At 42.6% G+C, this 14,098-nt stretch overlaps 1 protein-coding gene across 3 annotated transcripts in view; it reads right to left on the reverse strand.

Moving 5' to 3' along the window:
• Positions 1 to 14,098, reverse strand: part of KLHL5 (kelch like family member 5) — a 56,337-nt gene that overhangs the window by 35,118 nt on the left and 7,121 nt on the right. The window contains exon 1 of one of the 3 annotated variants that reach the window (XM_083158420.1): positions 6,177 to 6,824. The exons of 1 other annotated variant lie outside the window; for it this stretch is intronic. In XM_083158420.1, the coding sequence (XP_083014546.1) occupies positions 6,177 to 6,556 (380 nt within the window). In that variant the 5' untranslated portion in view covers positions 6,557 to 6,824. Of the gene's footprint in view, positions 1 to 6,176; positions 6,825 to 14,098 lie in introns of those variants that run through there. One more of the 3 variants, XM_083158423.1, reaches the window with a different exon arrangement.

Genomic DNA, 14,098 nt, shown 5'->3' on the forward strand with positions numbered 1-14,098 from the left:
TTGATCGAATGTGTGTCTACCTAGCGACCATATCCCTCCCACTGCTGCCCACTGTTGAGGTGAGCCGGCCCTGTGCTTGGAAAGCATATGCCCCATGGCTTTGGTCCAGGCCCAGTGCCAGCTCTGTTTGCATTCTACATTTGTTTCGCTTTTTCCCAAAAATATTGCAGAACACATTTAATTTCTGGACCCATCACATCTGCTGTAATAGAGACAGTCCATCCAACAGGTGTGGGACAAACACTACAGTCCTCCATTTTTTTAACTTCAAAACAAAAAGTATTGGATTATTCTAACTCTAGGACGCCCTCTACTGGCTGCCAACAAGAAAACAATTGAATCTCGCCCTACAAGTATTGATATCGTAATCATATTCAGAGACGGTCATCTGCTTGGCGCCATTCTCTGAGGAGCTACTGCTTTTGATAAACGATATTACGGTAACCCTCCCGGTTTTGTTTCCATTTTTGTATTTCCATATTAATTAGTCGATGTAGATCATTAATCCCACTGATCATTGCCAATATCAATGAAATATTCAGGGACTTGGAGGAATAATTCCCCAATTCTGTAGTGTTTACGGTGTACAGTTTAACCCCTTCAGCAATGCCACAAGCTTGGCTCTTTAGGTGCCGACTCAATTCAGCGTCAGAACATGTGCAGATCTCAGGCTATTGCGATTCAGAAATCTTACTGGTTTTTGCTTGCACCTTCATAAGCTAGAATCATGGCATGAATTAGCCTTTAAGGTTCTGTAGGAATCTTGTGGCCAATTCTAATGCCCATTTAAAGAGCACTTCAGGGCACTTACAGTATTGTCTCTCTGGACTGTACAGTTTAGGATGAAAAATAAAATGAGAGAATCAGCATTCAGACACTTCATATTGTACCAAATGCAAGACAGTACCTTTTCCCTTCTCTGGAAAAAGTCCAGAGAAGTGCGACCAAGCTAATCAAAGGGTTAATGAATTTAAGCTATGAAGACAGATTGGACAAATTGGGAATGTTTACACTGGAAAAGAGATGTTTTAGGGGTGACATGCCTAACATGTACAAATATATCAGGGGCCAATATAAAGAACTGTCAGGCACCCTTTTTGCATCGAGGAAGGCGTCTAGGACACTTGGGCATGCATTTAGACTAGAGGACAGAAGGTTTCGTACCCTTAGAAGGAAAAACTTTTTTTATGGTTAGGACAGTAAATTGTGGAACTCTCTTCCTGGAGAGGTGGTGTCAGCAAACACAATAAATACATTTAACATAAGGCTGCACATACATCTATTGGTTAAAAACATCCAGCTATACACCCTCTAGGTCAGTGGTGTCTAATGTAGGGTACACATCAGGGCGACCCGGTCACGATGCACATCGTGAGCGGGTCGTCAGTGTCTCGTCCGACCCGCTTACGGTGACGCGGGGGGGCCTGACCCGCTCACGATGTGCACCGTGAGCGGGTCCAATCCGATGGCGACCCGCACCAGGCTGTATGGTCGTCATTGAGATCCTACCTGCAGCAGGTAGGATCTCAATAACGACCGTCCGACCCGCGGGACCGCGCATCGGATCGGTATCGGTCCACACCAGGACAGAAAAGGGCCCAATCAGCACACAATCTACATCCAATTGGTCGGAATTGGATCTAGATTGAGGGGATCGGGCCCTAGTCGTCCTGGTGTGTACCCAGCATTACTCATGGCCCTCCAGCTGTTGTGGAACTACACGTCCCAGCATGTCCTGCCAGAGTTGTAGCAATCCATTATATAAAATCTGTGGCAGGGCATGCTGGGATGTGTAGTTCCACAACAGCTGGAGAGCCATGAGTTTGACACCACTGCTCTAGGTTGAACGTATTCCGCCTTAACTACTATGTACAGGAGTAGACATAGGAACTAGCGCTCCCTTCCTTGTAACACAGATGTAGAAGATTCACTGGTAATATGCAAACGACATGTGAAATGTAATTTCCCTAAGAATGCATGCACAGTACAATATATAATGGTTTCCAAATGTAACATTAAAATATTACAGATAGCAGCCATTGAGCAACCATGTGCCTATAATGAGGCTATTGTCTCATGCAGGAAGTGTTTGGGGATAGCAAAATGAAAAGAATGTCAATTTGAAATGGAAACGTATATATTGCTGCCAGATCTAATAACGCTCGAACACTATCATCTAAAACCTATATAGGGACAAGTAGCGTGCGGATTGGCTAGACATAAAAACGTACCTCTACCACACGCCACTGACTTCACTAGAACCTGGAGTCTGGAGTCTGACTGCAGCACTGACAGCGTGGATCACTAGCTATGGTGACATTACTGCACACCTAAAATATAGATCCCAATTATATTTTGCAGACAGGACAATGCTGCCTGCGATTCCAGCTGTTGGCCTATAAGAACATTTCATAACGGGTTGCTACAGGGTTCAATATAGTTTGTGGCGCTGTTCAATGCGTGACCTAAAGGGAGTTTCCAGTGACATTTAGATTTAAAACGTAATTTTTTTTAATCATCAAAAAGATCATGAAGCTTACTCACAACACAACAACCTATATTCCCTTACTTCAGTACTAAGGAATTTTTTTAATCAGAATGAAAGCAGAAGTAGCTAATATACAATAGTGCAGGGTGATCGCATTGTTCTCTGAATTCTTATCACAAGGACAGAGTTAGATTTTTTGTGGGGAACCAGATCGGTTTAAAAAAAATCATTTTTTTTTTTAAATATACACACATGCAATCTTCTGTGTGATTACATCTGGTAGTTGGCACACTCATCAGTTACAGAACGCATGTCAAGGGGTGTACACGCGCTTCAATTTTGACCGATTTCCGATTTTGTTTATAGACTCAAAATCGAATGGTTTTTAAGATCCGTATTCGATTCAATGCGCGCTCCCGTTTTCTCTATATCGAAAAGAAAAATAGACTCTGCAGGCAAGGAGATATCGAATTCGATCCAGTAAATCAAATGTGTACACTGTGCCTTGAATGGAAATCAAATTAGATATTGAACACAAAAGTGCAGATCGAATGTGAAATCAAATGTGAAAGCAAATGATAAATCGAAAGGGGGTGAAATAGGGGAAATCCAAAGCAAATCAAAATCGACAGTAAATCTATTCGTGCGTACACACCTTTATCTGTATGTTCAGTGTTTCTCATCCCTGGTCCTCAGACCACCCAGCTGCTGCACAGGTGTATTAATTACGGTCACCTCTTATAACAGGCGTATTCCTTCCTAATTGACATATTTCAATAATTGGCAATTGGTCTGGGAAACATGATCTGCTAGGCTGTGTACACACGGGGGCGATTAGGTCTAATATCATGGGCAATATGGTCGCTGAGCGACCATATTGCCTGCGATGGGAGTGTGCACCGGCGTTATATCGCCGGGTGCACGCTCCCGTTTCTCCCCCGTAGTGATCGCTGGAACATGCTCCTGCGACCAGCTGATTTCCACTGCCGGGGTCCTCCGGCAGTTTCTTTTTCAGATTTGGTCGCTGATGCAAATGGGACACTGAGCGATATATCACTCATCGCGACTGACACATTTTAAGAGATCCACAGGTGGAGACATTATTTCACTTGATTCTGTGGGAAGACCTGCAAAACATGCACTGTGTGGGCTCCGGAGGACCGAATTTGAGAGCCTGTGCTTTACAGTATTACAAAGAGGACAGATTTCCCAAACAGTAATAACAATACTACTCTGTTTCCCTTCTGTATTTGAAAATAAAATAAAGATATAGGAAGTGAAGGTCTTCAAGCCTTTAGGGCAAATATATTAGGTAAAATCTATACCCGTGGAGAATACAGTTTATACGTGAAAATACAGTACCATTATCTCAAAAATGAAATTGTAAGAAAATGGTATCAGACGATCCACTTTGATGAAAGTACATTTTTAAGTGAATAATGAATACAAACAAAGCAACTGGTGCCAAATAATTAACGGAACACTTTTCGGAAGTAGATAAACCATGTACAGAGACAGTCTAACGAGCCGCTGCCAAGCATGCAGAGAAGACTCCCAAATGGCTCATGATGAAGTGATTGCAAATTTGCAATTGACTTGACTGCATTTTACCGTCTTCTTTTTGCCAAAAGCCGCAGGATCCATAAAGCCAGTTATAAGTGCATCAGTGGAAGCAATCTGTGCGCTAAGGAAACATGCATCAGAATATTTCAGCTGCTCACTGGTGCACATTAACCCCTGGACAAACCAGGGCAGGTTTGTCCTGCCCCAGCAAAACCCACCACAGATCATAGGAAGCCACCACCCCCCCCCATTCGCCTTCGCTCCGGCGCTAGTACACCAGAGCTCCCCTGCCGCCGTTGCCCCAGCCACCGAGTCCCCCTGAGCCGCCCCGAACATCCCCGAGTCTGCCGTCTACGTCACTACAGTATGGTGATTGGAGGCTGGCTGCAGGGGAGCTCCGACTTACGATCGCCGGGTACGCCGGAGTAGAGGGACCAACAGGAGGGGTGGTGGGGGTGACCCCTAAAGGTAGTGCGCCAGTGGTGCTCCGATGGAGGCACCACTGGCACGCACCTACTACAGAGTGGTATGCCCGGAAATTTTCCTGGACAGCCCGCTGCGGCAGTGCAGCTGAGGCCGGTAAATTTCCGGGCATACCACTCAAATGGTTAAGACAGTGATCCTCGCTTATATTGGGCAAAAAGCACAGGACAAAGTCTTTTTAACTGTTGTTGCACTTCTCAGTGTGATCTGTACACCTGTGTGCATTTACAGAGATCCCCCCTCCCTGCAAAAATACTGTATCTGTACTTGCAGTTTGTATAGGAGCGATTTTGACCAGCATGTATGGACAGCGATGATGGGGGACAATCGCTGGGCTGAAAATCACTCAGTGCATAGACACCGAGCAATTTTTTGCCCGTTTTAGCAATTTTCCCGGGGTAGACTATTTTCCATAACAGGACTCCATGGAAAGCCGTCCACCAGTAATACCAGCAGATGAGCGGTGGGGCCGTACACACTGGGTGACTATTGAGCTGAAAACAGCTCAAAAAGACAAAACTGAGCAGCTTTCAACTCAAAGTTGCCCAGTGTGTATGGGCCTTAAGGAGGACATATAAACACAATTTATTTCATTTAGTATTTTTTTACTGAAGAACTCAATTAGAAACTTTTGGCCCCCAAAAAATATGTGTGATACTATAGGGCGCCGTGATTTGAAAAAGCTTGGGAACCACTGCTTTGGCATGTGCCAGGCAAACCAACTAGGGGGTGGGTATGGATCATTGGATAGACAGCAACTAGGTCGACAAGCCTTAGGTCGCCACCACTAGGTCGACATGGGGTAAGGTCGACATGGGGTTAGGTCGACGGGGTCATTCTGTTGACACTTGGGTTTTTCACTTTTTTTGTCCCGAATGTCGACACAGTCGACATGGACACTACAAAAGTGCACCACTGCATATGCCATGCTTCAGGCACGGTGCCTCGCTACACTCGGCGCACTATTTTATTCTCCCACCACTCCCTAGTGTATGGTAGGGCATGACATACCGCCTGTCGGCACATGTCGGATCAAAAACAGTGAAAACCCCCATTTCAACTTTTCAAGTGTTGACCTAGCCCATGTCGACCTAGTGACCCTGTCGATCTAGTTGTTGAAGACCTAGTGACGGCATCCCCTAGGGGGTACCAGGGTGCCCTTTTAAGTGAGTTATGTCGCTACCACGCGCCAACTCAGTTGTTTTATGAAACAGCAAGATTGGCTAGATAAGGTATCACGGCAATAAGATAAGATATAAGCATGGTTTTCAAAAACAACCAACGTCATTCATTTTTGGAATTATGAAATTTCTTATGTTACTAATCATAAAATAAAAACACATACTCCTAAAACAGTCAACTTTTAAATAAAGAATAATACTTATAACTTGCCAAAAAAATTATATATAAGAAAATGAAACAATGAAAAACTTCCAAAACCCAAACTATAGTAATTATAAACACTTTAATAATTAACAAATAACTATAAAAAGGAGACATTTTTCTGTCCACGCTATGGAGAGTGGCTGCATACAGTGATTACAGTAGATCTCCCATGCAGGGCAATAAGATAATGTTTTAGAGACATCCTCTGCCCTTGGGTAAGACAGGATGTGGAACACAACAGAAATGTAATTCTAACCTGCACGAACTGCTCTCCGAGTCAATGTCCTCCTCGCTGGCCCCATCTTCTGGGTCAGTCTTACCTAGGCTATTCCCCGCTTCGCAGGTGCCTGCTGCCGCTTCACTGGAGGGGGCAGTGTGCTCCGAGGCAGCTGCCATAGAGAACGGAATCAGATTCTGGGAGTCCTGATGGCTAGCTCTCCTGCAGCCCAGTGACGGCAAGGGCAACGAGAGGTTACTTGGGTCCGGAAACTTTCTGTCCCCGGTCACCAGGCTGTGGGCACCATTCAGAAAGTCTCCTTGATGCATCCCACTAATCGGTGCTGCCTGATGTCCGAACCACCTCCATCTGATTTTTAGGATCTGCTTCACATCAAAGTCCTTGCGGGAACCAGACATTCTCTTACAGAGAAAATGATTGTCTAGGCAACTAGGGGGGGAGAAATGCCGCACACACAAGATCTACATATTCAACCAGCTAGAATGGAGGGACCAGCTTGCAGGCGAACATAGGAACCGAGAAGAATGAAAATATCATTTAATGGAATGCTGGCACTGAGTCCTTATCACCTGAAGCCATGCAGATGCCTCGCACATGAGGAAGACACAACGCACTGGACTCTCCGCAGCATTCTTCCTCTGCCTGTGACTATTCCAAAAGACACTGACAGCGTTCATTAAAGTCCCTCGGATGCTCAACGCCTCCCCCCTTCTCTATATCCACGAATGAAAGCACAATTCACATGCAGCATGTCTGCAGGCCACAGCTTTTTTTGGGCTCTCTCTTTCTCTTTTACTTTAACCAGCTTTCACCACAATACAGATAAAAGGCACCAACTAATGTTATATCACAGAAGCCCCGTCTATGGCACATGTATGAACAAATGTATAAGATAAATGAAAGAATGATGAAACAAGTGTGGGTTATACTGGGTTACTGGAGTCGGTCAGACTTAACTACGTGTAATGGATACTGGTATTAATATTTAAACATTGTTTACAGGATCAATATGTTTCTTCGTTCTCAGGGCAGTTGATGTTGTCCGGGAAGAACATCTCACAAGAAACTGGATGTATGTAATCGAGGATGCAGCCAAAGGACATTACATGGAGGACAGTACAGAGATCAGCTCTGTGTTCAGGATGGGGGGAAAGGTGATCACTGTGTCTGCAATGAACACCTTTAAATGACATAAAGAAATGGTATATTGGTATGGCGTGACACGGATTTGCTTATACAAGTCTCAAAACGTCCATGAAAGGCAAATCCACAGTATGTCACTGTGCTACGATCATTTACACAGCATAACATACACCGAGCCCTATGCCAAGGACAGCATCCTTGCATACATGAGATTTAGGGGGTAATTCAATTGTGAATTGCACCAGCTGTGCATCCGCTCTCCTCTCTAAAGGGACAGGAGATCACGGGGGGCAATTAAATAGTTGTATTGCTCTCGTTGCACACAAACAGACTGGGTTTAGATGTGTTAAATGCCCAAAAATGGCTGGTTGTGATGCGTAAAGTGATGCTTGGGTGCACAAACGAGCAACAATTGGGTTGGAGTAGTGAACAACAATTAAATTGCTCCATAGGATGCGATCTAGTGGCTGCCGACACAATCAACAATTGAATCCACCCCCCAATATGGCATGATTCCAAGTCAACCATAGGTTCAAATGCATCCCTTTCTGAAAACTACAATACCAGAGAGTGTACAGGTATGTGCACACAGGTGAGATTGAGGGCCAGATGTATCAAACTTCAAAAAGTGAGAAGATGGAGAGTGATAAACAACCAGCCCCTAACTGTCATGGCAGAGACTGGGTTTGGAAAATGACAGTTAATATCAGATTGGCTATCTGTTTATCTTTCTCCATTTTATCACTTTTTGAAGCTTGATACATCTGGCCCTCAGTGTGCAGATGTATCGGTCCCTCTGTCAATGGTAAACTCATTCTCTGAGCTGGGTATTTGTGGGTGGTAACCATGTGATTGTCTGGAACGGATCATTTTTTTGGGAAGGTCATGGATTTGTAGACCGCTTTCCGCTATCATTCGCAGTGTGTAGGTGGAGATGGGATATCAGTTGAATCTTTTGCACCCAGCATGGATTGTGTACAAGTACCGTAACTAAATGACAGTGGAGTACGGAAAAACAGTGGACGGCCATCTTTAAGAACATGGATGGATAATTGGCATAAGCAGATATATCCTCACATTCGGAACGCGTGCCCTCAGTGCTCTGTGAGGCCTTAATGCAAACCAATAAACCAGTGGTTCACAAACTTTCCTGATCAGGTCACCCTAGAATATCAGCATTTGTTCTTAGTCAAAAAGTTTCTTATGGATAAATAAATAAAAAAATTTAAGTAAATTGTGCTTAACCGTCATCCCCAGGTTCCATTATGTGGTGGGGAACACAGCTGTGGTTCTAATTGTCCATACATTTTATGATTGGCAGCCACCAGCACTGGTTTTGCCTAGCACTTTGAGCAAAAATAAAATTTGTTTTTGTCGTGGACCCCCAACCCGAGGCACCCTTGCAGATATCCCGAGGCACCCACTTTGGGAACCACTGCGCTACACCATAATACACCAATCACTTTATACTTATTCTTTCAAATAGCTGCAAAGAATTTATTATTTTTCATGTTCAGTTTAAACAGACAGGTTTAAAGATTTAATAAATAGGTAATTTTAGAGCAGGGATTTGCACCTCATTACAGCTACACATTTATTTATTAACAGTTTCTTATATAGCGCACACATATTCCACAGCACTTTACAGAGAATATTTGAACACTCACATCAGTCACTGCCCCAGTGGAGCTTACAATCTATATTCCCTACCACATGTACACGCACACACAGACATTCTAGGGTTAATTTTGTTAGGAGCCATATAACCTACCAGTATATTTTTGGATTGTGGGAGGAAACCAGAGCACCCGGAGGAAACCCACGCAAGAACGGGGAGACTATACAAACTCCGCACAGTTAAGAGCCATGGTGGGAATGGAACCCATGACCTCAGCGCTGTGAGGGAGTAATGCTAACCATTACAACGTCCGTACATTTAATTAAAAGCTTAATAGAAACTGTATGGAAAAATATATGAATACAAAATCTGCACTTATTCTAAAAATATGATTTTCCTTTTTAGTAACACAACGGTTAACATTAAATGCATTGCTTGGTAAAAAAATGTTCTCCATCCACTGTGATAGTATGGGAATAATTCATCTCTTCTGCTTTAGCGCAGCACTTTACAGAGAACGTTTAATTATTCACAATAAGGCCTTGCCGCAGAGGAGCTTACAGTCTAAATACCACACACTCTTACATTAACCACCGGTATGGAAATAGACTGTAGGAGGAAACCGAAGCCAGCAGCGGAAACTCACAACATCATTAGGAAAACATGCAAACTCCACACAATCTATAATGGAATCCATGGTCTCAAGGAAGCAGTGGTAACTAGCACTTCTAAGTACTATACAGATCATGTAAGGGTAATTCAATTGTAAATGAAAACCAACGCATAGCCATCAGCTGCCATTCCATATAATTAATTTTCCCCATCACTGATATACATACCCCACTCCTCTGTAATTAGTTTCCTCTACCCTTATTTGTTGTAAAGGGTTAATTACACACAGTGCTATTTGTAACAATTGAATAAATACGCAAACAATATTTAAATTAAATATTGTATTGATCATTCCAGTAAGTATACTTACCAAGCAACAAGCCCAAATATCCCGAATGTGAACATTTTGATGCTAGACATTAAACCTATTTCAACAGGCTTATGTAGAAACTGGTCACACATATACACACGCACACGCACACGCACACACACATATTTATTTTCTCTAGTTTTTAATATTTATTGCTCTATCAAACATTTGCTACCATTTTTTTAAATGAGTATGAAAAGAATGTATTATAGTTGAAATATTTACATAAAAGGGGGAGGGGTTTCAATTCTATGCGAGGGACGCAATGAGATGTTTTACACAGGTGTGAGAGAAAACCTGTGATGTCACCACTGCCGTAAATGGTGGACATCATAGCATATCACTTTGAAGTATAACCCCCATTATGTGCCGCTTCTTACCTCGCGTGTCATGTGTGCAAGGGCTCTCTCTAGCAGGACTATCACAAATCCCGCTCTTCGGATGTTTGACAGACTAAGAACATGATGTCACCGCTAGGTGCATGTTTTTAGCCTCTCAAATGAGGTCACAGCATGCGGAACCACTGCCACATAAAGAACAATGCAATATAATATCTATCTTTCTATAATAAATTGACGTGTTTTTGAGGCGACTGATCCAGAGAATTCAGTAGACTGCCACGAGAAGTAGGAGTTTGTAACTCCCAGATACCAGCCATGTTACCACTTTGAGAAAGCCATCATATGAAATTTGTAAAGTTCTAAACGGTTCATTTTCAAACTTTCCCAAACACAAAGTTTCATAACTTATTTGATTTCTTACAAAACTTTGTGTCCGTTAACAAGTATTGTTACTAGGAGGTTATTATTGCAAAGTGAAATAGAAGGAGACTTCATAGCTTTAAAAAAGGAACATTCTAATGGTTATCCAAAGTTTTATTTCCAACTCCAACGCCATACATTTTTTAAAACACTCAGCATAGCATAGAAATCAATATTACATACTCTACTGTGCTTTGCAGGAAACGCCATCAAATATTAATGAAGCCTGTGACATCTTAATCATTTTCTTACTAACTTCAAATATAGTCCGCCCAATAGAAAATATGAAATGCGGATAATGAAAAATTATCTTGGCGCGAGAAGGATCGGAAGAAGCACAAAATAACTTACGTTCCTGTGCCCTACTCCAGCGTGTATACCGTCTACACTACAAGATCCACAGACATCCCAAAAACACCTTAAACAGACAAAACTCTGTGTTAGCTGTATTTAAAGTGATCCTAATTCATTTATCGGCAGTTTGTAAAGAACGAGTGGGCTTTCACCAGTGTGAATGTTGTACACACAATTAGGGAATTTTTTTTTTTTTTTTTGCTCCTGCTGCTTAAAATGAGCGCCCAAAGAAGCCATTCAATTGTTGCTCCGGCTGGGTATAAGTGCCACCAGTGCTGACATTTCTCGAAACAACCTTCTCAGGAGGCACATAGAAATGTGCAAAAAGTATTCTATTTACAGCCAGCACTTGAGCTCCGGCCTCAATCAGCCTGCTTCTATCACTAAGTTGTGGAAGGGTCACAGTTACGCACACTTTCAGACTGGGAACATTATTAAGCGGTGATAGAGTTGCAAATAGATTTGCAGCTAGCCTGCGATCAGCGATATTTTCACCAGACAGTCGCAGACTTGCATGGGGGCGGGATTTCACTGTGTGGGTGGCGGCTATCGGATCCCAGGCCTTTGTAAATTAGCACAGCATTGATCAGGCTAAATAACTCCCAAAATTTCTCCCGCCAAAACGGTTTACACATGACATTTGAATTGCAGGTATCTCCGGATACATACAGCCGAAAACACAGTTTATTTACACTCAACAATAGCATAGAAAGTTGGCTCAACAGTGTTCGTTATGAATGCAAAATCCGTATTACCCTATTCATACACAATATACAGCATGCTACTTATAAACTAAATCGGGTAGAACTAGGTGAATCCCTAATGGAAAAGGACCTAGGGGTACAAATTGACAAACTTGGCTGTAGTGCTCAGTGTCAAGGTCAAGCAGCCAATGCAAATAGCATACTAGCGTGTATAAAAAGCGGTATATCAGCAAGGAATGACACAGTAATATTACCATTATATAAAGCATTGGGGAGGCCCCACCTGGAATTCAGTGGGCAATTCTGGGTACCACACCATTAAAAAAAGATATAACTGAATTGAAAATAGGTACAGAGTAGGGCAACTAAACTGATCAGGGTTGTAGAGTCCTTGAGCTACTAGGAAAGGTTAGCCAGGTTGAGTATGTTTACGCTGGAGAAAAGGCGGTTAAGACGGGACATGATCAATATCTACAAAAATGTCAGGAGTCAGTATAAGGCAGTGGTTCCCAAACTGTGTGCCGTGGCACAGAGCATATGCAGGGGTGCCCTGGGTTGATGGTCCAGCACCAATACAAACTATCTACAGTCCGTTAAACAGGAAAAACCAACACTATTGGCTTCCAATCATAAAATATGTGGACAAAGAAGCAAATCCTCTCACTCACCTTATAGTTGAACCTACATATAAAAATTTACCTAATTTCATATTTTTTACAAAGAAACTTTTGGCCTAGGGGTGCCACCCAAAAAAAATGTTGATACTCTAGGGAGCCGTGATTCGAAAAAGTTTGAAAACCCCTGGTATAGGGAACTGTCAGGGGCTCTGTTGGGGCACCCAATGAGATTATAGGAGATTTTGTACCCACCGAAGGAAGAGATTCTATACGGTCGGAGCAGTTAAAGTTTGGCATTCTCTGCCAGAAGTAGTGGTGTTGGCAGACTAAAATACACTTAAGAGAGGGCTAGACAAATTTCTAGTGGAGAAAAGCTACAGGGTAATGTACATTATGGGAGTCGTCTAGCTTAAAATTCCTCAGTTAAGTCAAGTATATTTAATATTAGGTTGAATTTGATGGTCAATTTTTTTATTTCAACCTCACAAACTATGTATAGCGTAATAAAGTGTCACATGGACAATGCAAACCATTGTAAAAGTCACATTGTCCACATAAAATCTAATGAAACCTATACCCAACACGTAAGCAATACTGTATATCATGTTATAAACCCCAGGGGAACAATCTTTCTCAACCTCGGAACTCAAGTACCCCTAAAGCTGTGTACACACGGTCATTTATCGCTGGCAATATGGTCGCTGAGCGACCATATTGCCAGCGATTGGAGTGTGCACCGGCGATAAATCGCCGGGTGCGCGCTACCGTTTTTAGACTTCCCCTGCCTCTTCTGCCGGCAGTGTGTCATTTTCATCAGCTACCATCTCTGGTCGCTGATGAAAACGGGACACTGAGCAATATATTGCCAGCGATCATATTGCTCTGTGTGTACGCACCTTAACAGGACAAGTCTTCCAGGTCACATAGAAGGTGCACTCAGTATTCACTGACACATTTTAAAAGATTACAGGTGGTGCCAATTATTTCACCTGTGATTATGGGGCAGATGTATTAAGCCTTAATAAGAGATAAATGCAAGGGTGATAAGGAGAGATAAACGTCCAGCCAATCAGCTCCTTACTGACTTTTTTCAAACACAGCCTGTAACATGGCAGTTAGCAGGTGATTGGCTGGACGTTTATCCCCCCCCCCCCCCCCCCCCGGAAAGCTGAAAAACGTGAACTGCTGGAAGTACTTGAGGACCGCGGTTGAGAAGCACTGGTGTACACTATAAATATATATATTTGTGCCAAAAATGTGCATCTGTATTTTAATAGGACCCATAAACACACCCTCTAGCCAACTACTGAAATAAGGATTTGGGATAACAACGTTTAGAAAAAGGGTTATAAAACTAAAGAAAAAATTAGAAATTAGTCACTGACAGATATATTTGCAGATTTCACAGAATTTTTAATAAAAATCCAATTTGTAAAAGGGTTTTTGTAACCTCCAACCCCCGGCATACATACCTGCATCTCCTTCTTGCTCGGCTATGGTGTTATGTAGGTCTATAGTATATAAGGTGACTGTTACGAAATGCATCGCATTACTGGAAAAAGTTATTTTCTGGGTGAACTTGTTTGTAATGTCACACAGAAAAGAGCCACAAAACCGGAAAGTCACCATAGAAGAGGAAGAGGCGCTGAAAATCCCCAATGTTTCAGGTTAAACATTCAGAAGAAACACAAGCCACACACACGTGTTCTGTTTCATGTTTACGAACATTTGAACCTTTTTATAGGCAAGCGCTTGACACCA

Source organism: Crinia signifera, chromosome 1, assembly GCF_055691185.1.
Source record: "Crinia signifera chromosome 1, ASM5569118v1, whole genome shotgun sequence".
In the NCBI taxonomy this organism is placed as follows: domain Eukaryota; kingdom Metazoa; phylum Chordata; class Amphibia; order Anura; family Myobatrachidae; genus Crinia; species Crinia signifera.